General features: G+C 37.5%; 1 protein-coding gene across 1 annotated transcript in view; it reads left to right on the forward strand.

The window, feature by feature from the left end:
• Positions 1–17,256, forward strand: part of LOC309558726 (titin-like) — a 320,308-nt gene that overhangs the window by 42,430 nt on the left and 260,622 nt on the right. The window contains exons 16-30 of the mRNA XM_082261775.1: positions 1,728–1,931; positions 5,255–5,397; positions 5,497–5,684; positions 5,864–6,094; positions 7,172–7,413; positions 9,712–9,932; positions 10,446–10,610; positions 10,698–10,866; positions 10,990–12,671; positions 12,758–13,039; positions 13,144–13,410; positions 13,496–13,768; positions 13,842–14,105; positions 15,575–15,835; positions 15,934–16,194. Of these exons, the coding sequence (XP_082117901.1) occupies positions 1,728–1,931; positions 5,255–5,397; positions 5,497–5,684; positions 5,864–6,094; positions 7,172–7,413; positions 9,712–9,932; positions 10,446–10,610; positions 10,698–10,866; positions 10,990–12,671; positions 12,758–13,039; positions 13,144–13,410; positions 13,496–13,768; positions 13,842–14,105; positions 15,575–15,835; positions 15,934–16,194 (4,853 nt within the window). The remainder of the gene's footprint in view (positions 1–1,727; positions 1,932–5,254; positions 5,398–5,496; positions 5,685–5,863; positions 6,095–7,171; positions 7,414–9,711; positions 9,933–10,445; positions 10,611–10,697; positions 10,867–10,989; positions 12,672–12,757; positions 13,040–13,143; positions 13,411–13,495; positions 13,769–13,841; positions 14,106–15,574; positions 15,836–15,933; positions 16,195–17,256) is intronic.

The raw sequence follows: 17,256 nt of genomic DNA on the forward strand, positions 1-17,256 counted from the left end.
TGCAATCTTCAGCACTAAATGGAATCTAACAGAGTAATAGAGAGTTTATCATGTTTTTATGCTTGTCAGTCTCATGTGTAAAATGTAGAAGGTTTAATCCATGAAGTTTTAAAACTTTTTTGTGTATGAGGATAACATTTAGGCTCATTAGATGTGCAGGTTCTGCATCCTAAGTAGCATGTTAATGTATTACTATCCAATGCCAAATTTACTTATATAACAAATTAGATGGTTTGATCCTCTCTTTAAAAAATGTATTTACATGGCCACAAAAGTGACCTAGTGATGTAAAAGACCTGTAAAAGACCTGGAACTTGTGTAGAACTACTCTCAGAGTACTAGGGTAAGGACTTCTGAGACTTTTGTGGGCTATACACTTGTTCCAGATTCATGACTCACAAAGTAAACCCAATAGGGTGGATATACTAAAAGCATTGCAAGTGCAGTTTATCTAGATTTGAGGGGATTATGCAAAGAAAATAAAAAACAGCATTTTTGCTTGCACATGATTGGATGGTAGGTGTTGCCTTATGAGTTTAGGTGTAATCTCCCTTACCATGTTGTGACGATGAGGAGTTATGTATAAATCTCCATCAGTAATTGTAATATTAATGTAAATATATATATATATATACGAGATATTGAGTTGTGATTTTACATTTAGTTCATATATGATTATCAATTATATGAAGTTGGGTGACTTCCAGCTACAGGCAATAGTGACTTGATTAACAAGTCCATTTAAAATGCATGCCTGGGCTACCTGGGAGGGGTCTGCTATTTACACTGATAAACAAACTGTAGTACAGCCCCGTAATTATGTTCCTTTTCCCCAGACATTACGGGCCAGAAAATAATTGATAATCTTCCATGACAGGTCATTCCTTTATCTCGCCCTCTACTTCAAAGACTGTCCCTTCATGGTCGCCATTTTGTTGCCTCTTGTTATGTGTACCAGCTTCCCCTCATTTCAGAGCTTCCCCTCAGATCTAGAGTACCTGCACTTGCAGTGCACTTGCAATGCACCCGTTGTGCAAAGTATATTTGCCTATAGTAAATCAACCATTAAGTCAGCATAACAACCAGGCAAGTAACATTTTCAAGGGAATGCAGCATTGCGATTCCCATATTTCTGTAATTGCAGGTTGTCCTAAAATAGCATTGTTTATGTTGCCTAATATACAGATAAATGTTAAAGGAGAATTTACAGACCTGTTTATGAAATACATTATATAAAATATGAATTAGCAACTAACTATATAAAGCAAATTTCAAATCTTGCTTTCAGTGTATTGTTCAGTAAAAATGTAAATTATGTAATTACTAAACAAACCCAAAAAAAAAATACATTGAACTGGGAAAAAATATTAATAGGGTCCCTCTAAGCCAAAGTGCACCTATTATTTAGAGTCAAAACTCTGATGGTGGTATATAAAATAAGTGTGTCCAAATTGTTGTTTTATAGATGCACATTTATATGGGTCCAAGACAGAAGATAATATATTAGACCAGGGATTCCCAAACTTTGGCCCTGCAGCTGTTGCAGAACTACACATCCCATGAGGCTTTGTAAAACTCTGACATTCACAAACATGACTACGCATGATGGCAATTGTAGTTCCTGAACAACTGGAGGGCCGCAGTTTGGGAACCCCTGTATTAGACAATGAGAGACTAGTGAATAAGAAAAGCTTTAGTTACTTACTTAATTGACCATCTTTTTGCAGATACACAGAGGAGCAGAAGATGGAGATAGAGGTGACTGCTCCTGCTGAAACAGGAGAAGGAGTGGCGCCCTTCTTCATTCGAAAACTAACTGTTCAGAAGTTAGTCGAGGGAGGCCGTGTTATATTTGAATGTCAGATTGGAGGCAACCCCAAGCCACACATTTACTGGAAAAAGGCTGGTGTTCCTCTAAGCACTGGATACAGGTAATTAAATACAGGCCATAAAATAGATTTTTTTTAATGACATATTAACTAATTTTTAAATGAACTAATTTGTAGAGACAGGAGCACATATATGTTGTATGAACCTGTAGGCCCAATACAGAACTTTCTCCATGTGGGATATCTTCTTGCCCCTGATCTAACTATTTATTGTAAATTAATTTAAATATTTTTTCATGCATTTTTTTTTCCAGTACACTTTTTCCTTCTTATCTTTCAAGTTATGGTAGCTTTCTCTTGATGAACACTTGAGCTCCTTGGAGTGGATTTACTTTATCTAAAGCATTATTTGAGGTTTCTGTTTGTGGATTTTCTATCTCTGCAAAATGATTGGCATTTATGGGGTACTTAAATGCATCCATGTTATTAATCATTAAGTACTAATTACAAAAAAAATTCTGGTTCAACCACATTGTTATAGAAGGCAGCCTCCATTAGAATTCATGTTGTCCTGTACCATATACTTGACAGGGCTCCCCTCTTCCACCCAGCTATCTAGTGATAAGGATTAGTAGAGTGTTAAAGTGTCAAGATACAATTCTGCGTTTTTCTTGTACAGTTGTTTTTGACTTGTGCGTAATGCACTAAACCTTTCTGTGTGATCCATGAAAGGATGGGTATCTGTGTCAAGGGTGGATGGACAGTCAGAGTTACCAAAATATCCATGCAGACATTTGCTCAGACAACAGGAGGTGGCCCAAATACATTTCAAGCCCAACTAAGTAATACAGGAGGTTAATATGAAGTAATGTATCCTGAAATCGTGGGAACAGGAGAAAACCCCATTACATTCAGAGAACTGCTAAAGCAATCAGGGGTACACAAAAAATAAACTCTGATCAGCCAAATGTAGGTAGACCAGGAGGTGACCACAGTACATATCCAGAGCCTAAGCCTATGTACCCTTCTCCATCACTCTGGGGGCACACTCCAAACCCTGACTGTGGCTGCTCCACTCTGATATTCCCAGCTGCCCTCCACCACTTATTGAGACAATGCAAGCTGATGGACAAAAAGCCATAGACAGGGCCAGCATGGGTATGAGTAATGGCAACCCTGACTAATCAGAGCCTAAGCCCTCCTCTCCCACTCCCTATGCCCACAGCATAGTAAAACAATGACAAGATCGAGTGGCTTGTGAGAGAGGCTTTTACTGGAGGGGTGGGGAAGGCCAGCCAATTAGGTGGACGTGCAACATTTCCTTGAATGGTTGACAACATTTAGAAATTAAAAGGAAGGACATTTTTAAGGGGCACATAGGGTATGGCAAAAAAATGGGAGTGGGCAATAATTTATGATGTATTGGTTATAGTTTTTCACCTTTCCCCTATACTTTGGTATGTTTTGGACAAACTATGACTCTGGAAGCACATTAAAAAGAATACACCTATTACCAGGGCATATAAATCATCCTATTTCAAGGGCAAAGCAAAGGACTGCAGGTCATTTCATGTATGTTTTTGTAGAGAACAAATCTGGTTTGCTATCATTGCACAAATAAGCAAGATTCACCACATGTACATTTAGTAATAGTCAGTACCAGGACAGGTTTGTCCAGTGCTCAGGGCAAGGATGCAGAACTGTACCCCCCTTACACACTGCTAATACATGACACAGGATGGGTATATCGCCCTACACTCATTCTCTGCCCATTTTGCTTTGACTGTCCATGGTTGACATAGAGTGTGCACTTCACATGTGTGGTCAGTTGCTTGCTTTCTAGCAGTTAGAAGGCAGTTGCACATGCACAGTGAGTTTTTCGTGTCAGATGTGGATGGATGGGGTGGAAAGTGGGCATGTTGGAGTACGGTGTGCAAGCAGACCTGAAGCGCTCAGTGAGGGGGCTTTCCCTTTCCACCACTATGCCCTGGGCAGCTGCCCGTCTTGCCCACCCCTTGTCCTGGCCCTGGTAATAGTATAAAAAGCTGTACAAATGCATGATTAACATTACTATTAAATCAATTAAACAAGTTATCAGGTACTGATTTCAGATGCAGAATTATAACAGCATAAATAATGTAGAATTAGTAATAAGGTGACACATTAATGGATTGAAAATAAAGTTTCCCTAATTTGAAAAATTTGCCATTAAATGCATTTTCCTTAATAACACAAGATCAACAAGAATACCAACTATTTTTAACATAAGACCCCCTAAGCTAATGCCTTAGTTATGCAGCATGGAGCTTTCTGCCTTGCAAAGAAGGGACCCTAGTATACCATTAATTACAAACTAACTCAGAGCAGCAGGAAAGGTCCCTGCAGAGTGCTCTTCAAAGCACTTGTACAAAAGAGTTGGGCAAGGCTGATGAGGAGCAGCCTGAGGGACATAGCTTACCTAGCTGTGAGAATACTGCAGTGTTCTGCGGTGTGCTCAATGTTCTCAGTCCTTGAGATATAAAGCATAATCCAGGACTCTAGGAACATATGCCCTCAGAATTCTGAGCCTAAATGAGCCCTGCCCAACCTGTTCCATTACAGTATTACACTGAACGGGACATACAGCTGAAGCTAGGCCCCCTGCTGATCCTATGGGGCCCACACCTGGTTTGAGAGGGGTGGCTTTACTCCCCTATTGGTGGCCCTGAAAGTAGTTATTGCACTTCAGATTTACAGATTCATCTACAGAGATTGAAGATATCTAAAAAAAAAAATGTATATTTTATGGATAGCTTAAAGTGATACTAAAGCCTTGTTTTTTTTTTTAATAACAAACATGTCATACATACCTGCTCTGGGTAATGGTTTCGCACAGAGCAGCCCGGATTCTCCTCTTCTCTGGTCCCTTGCAGGTGCTCCTGGCTTCTCCCTCCTGCCGGGTGCCCTCACAGCAAGCAGTTTTCTCTGGGGGCACCCAAGCAGGCATGCTGCCGACCTGCAACTTTTTGTGTCCATTCACACACAGAGCCATGGTTTGGCCCCACCCCCTCCGTCTCCTGATTGGCTCACTGGCTGCGATTGACAGCAGCGGGAGCCAATGGCTTCCGCTGCTGCCAAAAGCCAATCAGGAGTGTGAGACCCCAGAGAGGCAAGGCTCTTTTGATCATCGCTAAATCGAGAAGAGGCTCTGGTAAGTATTAGTGGGGCTGGGGGGCTCCTGCACACAGAATAATTTTTTACCATCATGCATAGAATGTAGGAAAGATAAAAAACCTTGCTCCTTTACAACCACTTTAATCTCCTTAGTATTGCAGTTTGCTGCATTTATTTGTTTTAATATACAGCATTTGATTTAAAAAACTTTGGTGTATTATACACTGACATCTGTGTGACCGACAACCTATATATTTTTTTTTTCTTTCCAGATATAAGGTGTCCTATAATAAGGATACTGGAGAATGCAAACTTGAGATTTCTATGACTTTTGCTGATGATGCTGGAGATTACAGCATTGTTATCCGAAATAAATATGGAGAAGCTACTGAGACCACAAGTCTTTTGGAGGAAGGTAAACAAACATTCAGATAACAAACTCAGCAAACATAAAATGGTTTGTAATAATGGCTAACTGATATGAATTATATTTGAATATTTTTTGTATGTACAGCTGAATATGACCATTACATGAGGATGCACGAAGAGCCAACTCCATTTGTACCTGAACCCAAAGTAGCTGAAGCCGCACCAACTTTACCTCGGTCAGAGTATGATAAGGAATATGAGAAGGAACAAGCCCTTATCAGAAAGAAGATGGCCAAGGATACTACTTTTGTTAAGACTACAATTCATGCTGAGGTATATAAAATGTAAATTGGAAAACATGCACCACTTTAACCACATGCTTATCTTATCAGGGGTAATTAGGGATAAAATATTTACAGGCTACACATAATTTTGTAGTTTTACTAAAATTGTATCCATATTTAAGGATCATTTATACAGTATGCTTATTTGATATCAATTACTTTTTGTAGGAATATCAGCTGACTGCATTTGAAGAGAAACTTATCAAAGAAATTGAATACAGAATCATTAGAATTACCTTGGAGGAATTACTTGAAGAAGATGGGGAGGAAATGATTGTCGATGTTCAGGAATCCGAAATAATCGAGTCAGGATTTGACATAAGACTTAAGAGTTACCAGATTCTTGAAGGAATGGGAGTCACGTTCCACTGTAAAATGTCTGGATACCCATTACCAAAGGTAAACAAAAGGCAGCATTTTCATTGACATATGTGGTGTCTTTTTATTGATCCTAACTAAGGACAGTTCAGACAGTTTTCAGCCTTTCCCCAGCCGAAAGGTGTCAGTCGGTAGTATTATCAAAATGTTTCCCCCCGGTAGACAGCAAATACCAATAATTATTTTTCTTTTTTAATGTTTTGTTTAGTATACACAAATGTTTTGCCTTTCAATTTTATTTTAAATTAAATGGTTTGTTTTACAAGGTAGGAGTTTACATATACTTTAGTTATTCTGTTTTTAAAATTCATACATCAAATATAAATTAAATTAAGAACATGTAACATTCCCAAATAACACTGTTTTTTTTTTGTTTTTTTTTAATTATTATTATTTTCCAAGAAATTACAAAGGAATATAGGCAAACAGAAAATAAAATAAAATACTGTTTTGAGTGAAAAAAAAAATATATTTTCTGTAAATAAAAAAGTTAATCTTTGGTGTAACTTAAAGCTTGGGCAGCTTAGATCACGTAGTTTATGTGTGACAAAAGCACTATGTGTATTTAAAGTCTTTAGAGACTGAATAGCTCTATTGTTTTAGCGATCTGGTAGATGTACAATGAGATAAAAGAATCACAAGGCACAGCCAAAAAGAAACCAAAGAAATATTTCTATACAGTATGTAAGGAGTAAACAGCGCTAGCCCCTTGTAGATGTACAGTTACAGATTATACATAGAAATAAGGTGTTTGAACTATTAACACACATTGTTACAATTATTTACATTAAAATAATAACTTCAATGTGTACCTCTAAAAATGTCAAAAACACTTTTCTTCCCCTAAATCTGATTGGAAAACTGCTTTATCCTATTTGGTAAACTTTAGTGACAATAAATGTTTTCAGATTACTGTCTTTATCAAACGCATCAGATCTCCTGTCATTTATGGAAATTAAAATTTCCTTATAATAATCAGATTTCACTTTCAAATGAAGAGATGTTAGTTTCATTATAGCTGCTCTACAAAAACATCTCTTGAAAATGATACTGTGTATGCGTATTTACTGAGAATATTGTGTAATGTCATTTTTGCAGATTACATGGTACAAAGACGGCAAACGCATTAAGCATGAAGGCCGCTACCAGATGGAAACCTTGCAAGATGGCAGGGCTAGTCTGCGCATCTCTGTTTTATCAACTGAAGACGAGGGTATTTACACTGTTTTGGCCAGCAATGTTAAAGGGAATTCCATATGCTCAGGAAAACTGTATGTGGAGCCTGCTGCACCAACTGGTCCAGCGTACATACCAGCTCCAGAGGCTGTTAAAAGAATACGGTAAATAATATTCACAACTAACCTATAGGATGATTATGGAATGCTGAAGGATTGTATTTTTGGGTAGCAGAATTATTATGCATAATAGATATATCTATATAGAACTATTACACTACAACATTTTCCTTTTATACGTTCCAGGGTCTGTATGGAAAGAATGCACACCGATAATGCTGTAGATTTAAAAAAATATATATATTCTGGGCATAAAATATAATGGGCATTGTTGATAATAAATTCAAAACAGCAATGCAAACAGTAATCATCCAAATATAATATTAATATACTCAACCCAAATGAAGTACACAACACAATAACACTCTCAAAACTATGTTAGAAATAATATTAAATACTATTAAATTATAGTAAAACTTAGCAATATGACAAGAATACAAACAACAAATACTAATATACCGTAGTTGCTACTCCAGAGAAGGGCTTTTCATATGGGCATTTAGTCTGGATCCTTCTGTCAGTTTTACAGACAGATCCAGACTGAGCCACAATGAACGTGTGGATGTAAACAGATGAGCATCCATTTACTTCCTACACTGTACACTATTACACTATTTACTGCCTACATCTGTTTCTGTTCTGGTCCGTTATTTTAAATGCAACAAGGCTGCATTCTTTTCTGTTAAGATAGATCTGAATGGATGTAAACAGATGGCTTCCATTTACTTCCATTCCGTTTATACATGTTTTTAGGCAAGAAAAATGTTATGTTTATACTTTTGTCACCTATGATTGGTTTCTGCAACAACTAAAAAAAGAGATGAAATAATGGATGTAAACTAATGTAAACAGAACTAAACTGAATTGAAGTGCAAACTGATTTAAACTAATGTAATGCATTCATATTCATCAGTTTTTTCTTAGCACAAAACGTGACTGAACTGATGAGGATGTTAATGAGAAAGGTCCCAAAAGGTCTCTGACCGTGTTTCTAAGATTTGTGGCCCATTCACATCCGTGGCCTATTCATATACTGTTCCGATCTTAAGGGGATGTGTGAGCTGATCGAAGCAGAGTGGGGCAGATGGCACATCAGTTAATGCCACTCAGTTTCTGAAGAGCGGACATGGACAGAACCCACTCTGCTGTATGGGCGGCCGGGTGTAAAGCTGTCCATTTATATCTGACTGATCCGGTTTGCCTGGAGGCCGACTGGAGGTACTTGAAGGTAGGCAGGTGTAAACGGACACACGTCTGTTTACACCCGCCTGGCTATAGGAATGAATGGACCTTCTTACCAGGTCCACCTAATAAAACTGGCAGACATGATCAGAATGCCTATCTGAAATGTGCCATAGTCTTTTGATTTCTTTTTTATAAAACACAGGGATTTATTAACTAAAGGTAAACAGACTTTTCACTTTGCTTAAGGAATATGGTGAAAATTCACTTTGCATAAAATACGCAATTACGTGCATGGAAAGTAAAAATAAACAGTATATTTGTTTGCACATTATTGGATGATGGAAGTCAGCAGAGCTTCAGCTCATTCACTAAGCTTAGGGGCAAATCCCTTACAAATTGAAAATTTCTTTGCAAAGTGGACAGACTATGTTTGTACATTAAACCAACCCCATGGTTTATCTTTCACATATCATGCATTTTCACAAAGTTGCCTGAATTCATTATTTCTCATATGTGAAGTATAACTAGATCCCCGCCGCCAACATGAGGTCATTTGACCAGTGAAGAAAATTATTATTTGTAGTTAAATTATTTGTTTTAATTGTTTTACACTCATTTTTTTCTGTGTTTTTCATCCCTTTTTATTTTTTCCCTCACATATTTTATATGCATCTTGCCAAGAAAAATATCAAATGTGGTATAATTATACAATGTGCCTCTAACAGCCTTCTGAAGCATGACCCCAGTCTCCAACAAACTTTTGTTGTCTACCATCCCCTGTCACATGTCTGAAGTCTCTGACAGCTTTCTGTACGTTACACTCAATGACAATTACTTCGTGTAATCAGGGGCCACACTTGAGCCCTCAAATATCAACAACATTGATCTCCACTGAACTAGATGGAAGTTCTTTTGGTATTTTCTTTGAGCTAGTATAATTAAGAGTACCTTGACCTAAATTACTGTTGAAGAAAGTCTACTACCTTTTCCTGCACAGTTGTGAGATGGTGTATAGCTGATTAATACTAATTTATTTATTATGACCTGTATCTTAAATATTTTCTACCTATACCACTGTATTACATGCACAGACAATAGTTCTAGTTTAGGTATAATACAGATGAATAAATATTGATTTCTAACACTTACATCGAATAGGTCTGTATCTCCACGTTCACCAAGCCGCTCCCCTGCACGCTCTCCTGCACGTTCACCTGCTCGCCGATTGGATGAAACTGATGAGTCACAGTTGGAGAGATTATATAAGCCAGTCTTTGTGATGAAACCTGCCTCCTTCAAATGTGCTGAAGGACAAACTGCAAGATTTGACCTGAAAGTTGTTGGAAGACCAATGCCAGAAACATTTTGGTTCCACGATGGTAAATAATATATCCTGGAATTATGGCAAAGTCAACATCTTTAGTGTTTAAACATCCAAGTCCTAACACCTTAAACCTCTCTAAGCCTTCTAACTCTCACAACATTCTCAGGCTTTGCAAATGTCTGACATTTGTATCAAATAACTATGTGGTCTATCCTAACATATTATTGTCTTTTGTTCTTGACAGATAGGGCATTATATTTATGTCAGGTTTAGATAGATAGATTTTAATTATAAAAAGAAAAACTATTTTTTTTATTGCTTTTCTCCATTGCAGAATTTAATTACCATCTCAGCTCAAGATATTTTCTTCAAAAGTATCTTCAAAATCACAGCATATTATCAATAGAGTCTCTAGACTGCAAGGATATCACATAATATTAATTATTATTAATATTATTATTAGTTACATACAAAGTGCCAGGATAATACATATATTCAGTATATTATGGAGGTGGTATTGAAACAAATCTTGAAATGTATATACTAATTATTTTGTTTTGACTTGTAGGTCAGCAAATAATCAACGACTATACACATAAAATTGTTATAAAGGAAGATGGAACTCAATCCCTTATCGTAGTCCCAGCAATGCCAACCGATTCTGGAGAATGGACAGTCATTGCTCAAAACAGAGCTGGAAAAACTTCAGTCTCCATGACATTGACTGTAGATGGTTAGAATATTTCTGAATTGTAAATGACATTCAGTTTATGAAAAAGCGATTGATAAAGTCTAATGCAAAATATATTTTTCTCTGCAGCAAAGGAACACTTGCAAAGACCACAGTTTGTGGAGAAACTGAAGAATATGAGTGTAAAAGAAGGCTCGAAACTGGAGATGTCAGTAAAAGCTGTTGGTAACCCCAACCCAGATATTGTGTGGCTGAAAAACAGTGACATTGTTGCTCCTCACAAATTTCCTAATATAAAGTAAGTACAAAAATTATATGCTTTATTGATCAATATAATATACAGTATATCGCCCCTTATAATATAGAGAACACAAACAAATGAATGATTCGTACAACATGAGCTCTCTTTTATTCATTACAGAATTGAAGGAGCTAAAGGACAAGCAGCACTTAAGATTGAATCTACAATTGCACAGGATTCTGCATGGTACACTGCCACTGCCATTAACAGAGCTGGACGTGACACTACTAGATGCAAAGTCAATGTAGAAGTTGAGTTTGCTGAACCTGAACCTGAAAGAAAGCTAATCATTCCTAAGGGCACCTACAAAGCTAAGGAGATTGCAGCACCAGAGCTAGAGCCACTTCATCTACGTTATGGTCAAGAACAGTGGGAAGAAGGAGATCTGTATGACAAAGAAAAGCAACAGAAACCATTCTTTAAGAAAAAGCTGACTTCAGTAAGGCTAAAACGTTTTGGACCATCACACTTTGAATGCCGTCTTACACCAATTGGAGATCCAACTATGGTTGTTGAATGGCTCCACGATGGGAAGCCATTGGCGGCTGCCAATAGGCTTCGTATGGTGAATGAATTTGGATACTGTAGTCTTGATTTTGAGGTAGCCTACCCTAGAGACAGTGGGGTTATTACATGTAGGGCAACTAACAAATATGGAACAGACCACACCTCTGCAACTTTAATTGTAAAAGATGAGAAGAGTCTTGTTGAAGAGTCTCAGTTGCCAGAAGGCAGGCGAGGTATGCAGAGAATTGAAGAGCTGGAAAGGCTAGCCCATGAAGGTGCACTTGCAGGAGTCACCGAAGATGTAAAGGAAAAACAAAAACCGGAAATTGTTTTGTTCCCCGAACCCGCAAGAGTTTATGAAGGAGAAATTGCACGTTTCCGTTGCCGTGTTACTGGATACCCTCAACCAAAAGTGAACTGGTACCTTAATGGACAGCTAATCCGTAAAAGCAAAAGATTCAGACTCCGCTATGATGGCATATACTACATTGAAATTGTTGACTGTAAATCTTATGATTCTGGTGAGGTGAAGGTCACAGCTGAAAACCCTGAAGGTGTTACTGAACATGTCGTGAAACTAGAAATTCAGCAGAAAGAAGATTTCAGATCAGTTCTTAGGAGAACACATGAGCCAAAAGTTGCTCCTCCTACAACTGAGGCAGGAAAACTTCCATTTGAAGTTAAAAAAGTGGCTGAACCAGGGGCAAAAGAATTTGTAAAACTTAAAAGGGCTGAAAGAATTACTCATGATAAGAAATCCGAAGAATCAGAAGAACTGCGCAGTAAATTTAAGCGTAGAACCGAAGAAGGGTACTATGAAGCTATTACCGCAGTTGAACAGAAATCTCGCAGGAAAGATGAGGCATATGAAGACATGCTTAAAAAGACAAAAGATGACCTTCTTCATGTGACTAAAGAACTAACTGAGGAAGAAAAGAAAGCCCTTGAAGCTGAAGGCAAAATCACTATTCCAACTTTCAAACCAGACAGGATTGAGCTTTCCCCAAGTATGGAAGCACCTAAGATTTTGGAGAGAATTCAAAGTCAAACAGTTGCCCAAGGTGGAGAAGCTCATTTTCGTGTTCGTGTTGTGGGAAAACCAGATCCAGAATGCCAGTGGTTTAAAAATGGTGTCAAAGTTGAGAGGTCTGATCGTATCTACTGGTACTGGCCAGAAGATAATGTGTGTGAACTAGTCATTAGGGATGTTGTGGCTGAAGACTCTGCCAGCATCATGGTGAAGGCCATCAATGTAGCTGGAGAAACCTCAAGCCATGCATTTTTGCTGGTACAAGGTAAGATTTATCTAAATATTCATTATATTACTAAAATTTGAGTTTGGGGTCTGGGCTGTGGTATGACATCTTTTTTCTACCTGAAGGTAAACAGTTGATAACATTTATACAAGAATTACAAGATCTGACAGCAAAAGAAAAAGACAATTTGGTCACCTTCGAGTGTGAAACATCAGAGCCATTTATAAAAGTCAAATGGTACAAGAATGGGGTGGAGATTCACTCTGGTGATAAGTACAGAATGCATTCTGACAGGAAGGCCCACTTCCTTTCTGTGTTCACAATTGATATGTCAGATAATGATGATTACAGCTGTGTTGTTAAAGAAGATGAATCTGTGAGAACAACTGCCAAACTTATAGTTGAAGGTAGGAGAAACCATTTTTTTTATATATAAATAAACTGCTTAAAGAAATTGATAACATAGGATGCTTTTAAGCCAAGAAATTGAACATGTGTCCTTGTACTGCAGGTACTCCTCTTGAGTTTACTAAAGAGCTTGAGGACATTGAAGTTTCAGAAACACAAACCGGGGAACTGGAATGCATTTTTTCTCTTGAAGACACAGAGGGTAAATGGTATCATGGTGATACTGAGATAAAGTCTGATAGCAAATATGTGATTACATCCCGCAGAGGGCGCCATATTCTTACTGTTAAAGATGTTACAAAGGAAGATCAAGGAGAATATAGCTTTGTGGTTGCTGGGAAAAAGACCACTGCACAGCTCAAAGTGAAACGTAAGCAGTTTGTGTTACAGATTTAAGTACTTTTTATTGCCATAGATGCCAACTAGTTCTAATGGTTCTTTTTTCTTATCCACAGCTCGTCCTGTTTCAATTCTTCAAGGACTTTCAGACCAGAAAGTATGCGAAGGGGACATTGCTCAACTTGAGGTCAAACTGTCCCTTGAAAATGCAGAAGGTGTCTGGCTTAAAGATGGGGAGGAGATCAAGCCTAGTGATCGCATCCATATTGTAATTGACAAACAGTCTCACATGTTACTTATTGAAGATGCTACTGCTGATGATGTTGGAAAATATACTTTCACAGTCCCAGGTCTTGATCTTTCCACATCTGGGCGACTGTCTGTTTACAGTAAGTGTAAAGTCCAAAGGAAATATTATTATGTTATCCCTTCTTCTACTGACTGTTGTCTTTCCATTTAAAGGTGTTGAGATTGTCATCCCTCTGAAAGATGTTCATGCCATAGAAGGAACAAAGGCTGTACTTGAATGTAAAGTTTCAGTTCCTGATATGACCTCCTCTAAATGGTCTATAAATGATCTTCCAGTCAAACCTGATGATCGTGTGCAAGCTATTGCTAAAGGAGCCAAGCAACGACTTGTATTCTCAAGAGCCCATGCTTCTGATGAAGGACAAGTAAAACTTATAATTGGAAAAGTAGAAACTAGCTGCAACCTTACTGTGGAAAGTAAGTCTTTTTGTGGACAAGTGAAATAATAAATTAATTATGTATATTCAAGATTTACTGGAAATCCCATACACATTAAAACTTCATAAAATCAGACTCCTACTGAGCGAATATTTAGCCATTTGAAGACAAGGCCTTTTTCTGACATTTGTTGCTTGCAGTATTTTTTTGGTAGAAAATTACTTAGAACCCCCAAACATTATATGTATATTTTTTAACAGAGACCCTAGAGAATAAAATGGCAGTCATTGCAATATTTTATGCCACACTGTATTTTCCCAGCGGTCTTTCAAATGCAATTTTTTTTGTAAAAAATACACTTTAATGAATTAAAAAAAAACAAAACAGTAAAGTTAGCCCAATTTTTTTGTATAATGTGAAAGATGATGTTACGCCAAGTAAATAGATGCCTAAGATGTCATGCTTTAAAATTGCACACACTTGTGAAATGGCGTCAAACTATGGTACTTAAAAATCTCCATAAGCAACGATTTAACATATTTTAACAGGTACCTGTTTAGAGTTAGAGAGGAGGTTTTGCACTAGAATTATTACTTTCGTTCTAACGATTACGGCGATACCTCACATATATGGTTTACATTTTTTGGGAGAGACTTACATATGCGTTCGCTTCTGCGCATGAGCACAGAGGGATGGGGCCCCTTAAATTTCATTTTTTGGATCATTTTTATTGTTGTCACAAGGAATGTAAACATCCCTTGGGACAGTAATAGTCAGTGGCAGCTACTCTTTATGGAGGGATCTGGGATCTATACGGCCCCAGACCCCGCCTCTGCACTTGAAAATATTAAAAACACCAAGATCAGAGTTTCTGAATACTTTTAAATTTTTGAAAACTGGCGCTTTTAGGATGCCATTAAACCAGAAGTGATGTCATGACATTGCTACATCCAAGACCAGAATGAAGCAGATTCCGGCATTGTTTAGATCTCTGGGGAGCCAACGGACATGCCGGCTGGTGGCTCGGTTCTCCTGGTGGGAAGGGAGAGCCCAGGTGGCTGAGTGGCCGAAGGTGGCAGAAGGGGGGAATGTCCCCTCCCACTGCTTGTAATAACAGCAGTGCGGCTGCTTAGATGCATCGGTTGTCATCACAAGTAAGCCAACCGTAAGCTCTAAAAAACGGTACTCCGGTGCAGCCACTTAATGCCAAATGAAGTAAATGTACATGATTTGGGGGGCAAGTAGTTAAAGCAATGCAAATCAGTGTTACCCCTAGTTACCATTCATTCCAAAATGTATTTTTTTTTTTCAGTACAAGCTGCCAGGTTTCTATTCAACATGCAAATGCTGTATTTTCTTAACTCATGCCTAATGACACCAAGTCCCTATTTTGTTATATTAAATTCCAAAATTTCACAATTTGTGCTTTTAATAAAGAGTATCCTCCTTATTTCACATTTTTCCAGTTTGTAAGTAATACATTAACACTGCCATTTATTTTCTTTAAGAAATTACCATTATCAGAGGACTGAGTGACCAAACATGCACTGAGACACAAAATGTCACCCTGGAAGTTGAACTGTCCCATTCTGGAATTGATGCTTTGTGGCTTTTCAAAGATGAAGAACTCAAACCAAGCCCTAAATACAAGATTGAGTCCAAGGGCAAGATATACACTCTAACAATTACAGACATGATGAAGGATGAAGAAGGCCAATATACCTTCTTTGCTGGAGAGCAGCAAACTAGTGGGAAATTGACTGTTTCAGGTATTGACAGAATTTTAGAAATATAGGCCAACACAGTGTATGCATGCACTTAACCTCAAAGTTGATTAACTGTTTTCTCTTTCTTATTGCTTCTATAGGTGGAGCTATAAGCAAACCACTTGTGGATCTCACAGTAGCTGAATCTCAGAAAGCTATTTTTGAGTGTGAGGTGGCTAACCCAGACTCTAAAGGACAATGGCTGAGAGAAGGGAAGCCAATAAGTTTCACTGACAGCATCAAAAGTGAATCTATAGGCAGAAAAAGACAGCTTATAATTCCTATTAGCAAACTTGAAGATATCGGTGAATATACCTACCAAGTAGCAACCTCAAAGACTTCTGCAAAGTTAAAGGTTGAGGGTAAGTATGTTATTTGTCCATTGTTTTGTTATTTTTGTGATTTCATTCCCATGTGAGTTTTCAGGAAAAGTCAATTAGAATAAAAGGTCAGTATTGATTAGCTTAGTTTTTTTCCCATGTTCATATATTCTTATTCCACTTTTAAATATCAAAAAAAAATAAAACAGAAAATAGAAAAATAGAAAAGTAATAAATGTATAAAGTGTTGTCATGCATTTAGCAAAGCGAAAAAATAAAATAAAAAAAATAGGGTAAAACTTGTCTATTGTGATAAGAATAAAGTTCATATTTTGTAAACACTTTTTTATTTTGCAAATAAATAAATATAAAGCAAAAGCATGAGGAAATGTCTATCAAACTGATTTATTGAGCCATTTGCAGTTTCACTGTAATGGCGTTGTGTGTACCTAATCTTTGAGTCAAGCATATGCTACTGGCGGGATCAAATAGGGAAGTCGAGGAATTGTGAGTTTTCTAAAACAAGGGTCAGAGCAGTCACTGTCTCTTTTTATGATGTAATATTATTTTGTACAGAGCAAGTTGTAGTAAGAAGAGAGGTGAGGAACTTACTCCACTGACTCATTTAACTGTGTGTGTAATCTTATCATTAAGCATTGAGCTCTGTAAACATTAGGCTTTTATTTAACCCCTGAACACCATTGGGATTTATTGCCTTGGAGGCGAAAAGGCTTCAATATCGTGTCACCGCTTTGATTGGCTCTCATGAGTGTCGCATGATCGATGAGTCTGTCTTATATGCTCTAGATCAGAAGTAGTGGCCAAGAGCTGTTGGTGACAGGTTGGTCAGTGTGCTGGGAGCATATACACATTATGGCTGACAAGAATTAAAATTTGCCTGGTAAACATGTGAACTCGAGTTCTGCCAGCTGGATGTTGTAAATATAAAAGGTCATATATAATATATCATATGTACCATTTTAAAAATGAAAACTAATATTATAAATTACCTATTTCTGTTTGCCCTCCACATAATAAGTATAATAGAAAATAAATTAAATATGTTGGAAAATAGAAATAGAAAAGAAGTCATAATATGTTATA

The sequence above is a fragment of the Pelophylax lessonae genome (assembly GCF_965119305.1).
Source record: "Pelophylax lessonae genome assembly, chromosome: 6".
Taxonomy (NCBI): domain Eukaryota; kingdom Metazoa; phylum Chordata; class Amphibia; order Anura; family Ranidae; genus Pelophylax; species Pelophylax lessonae.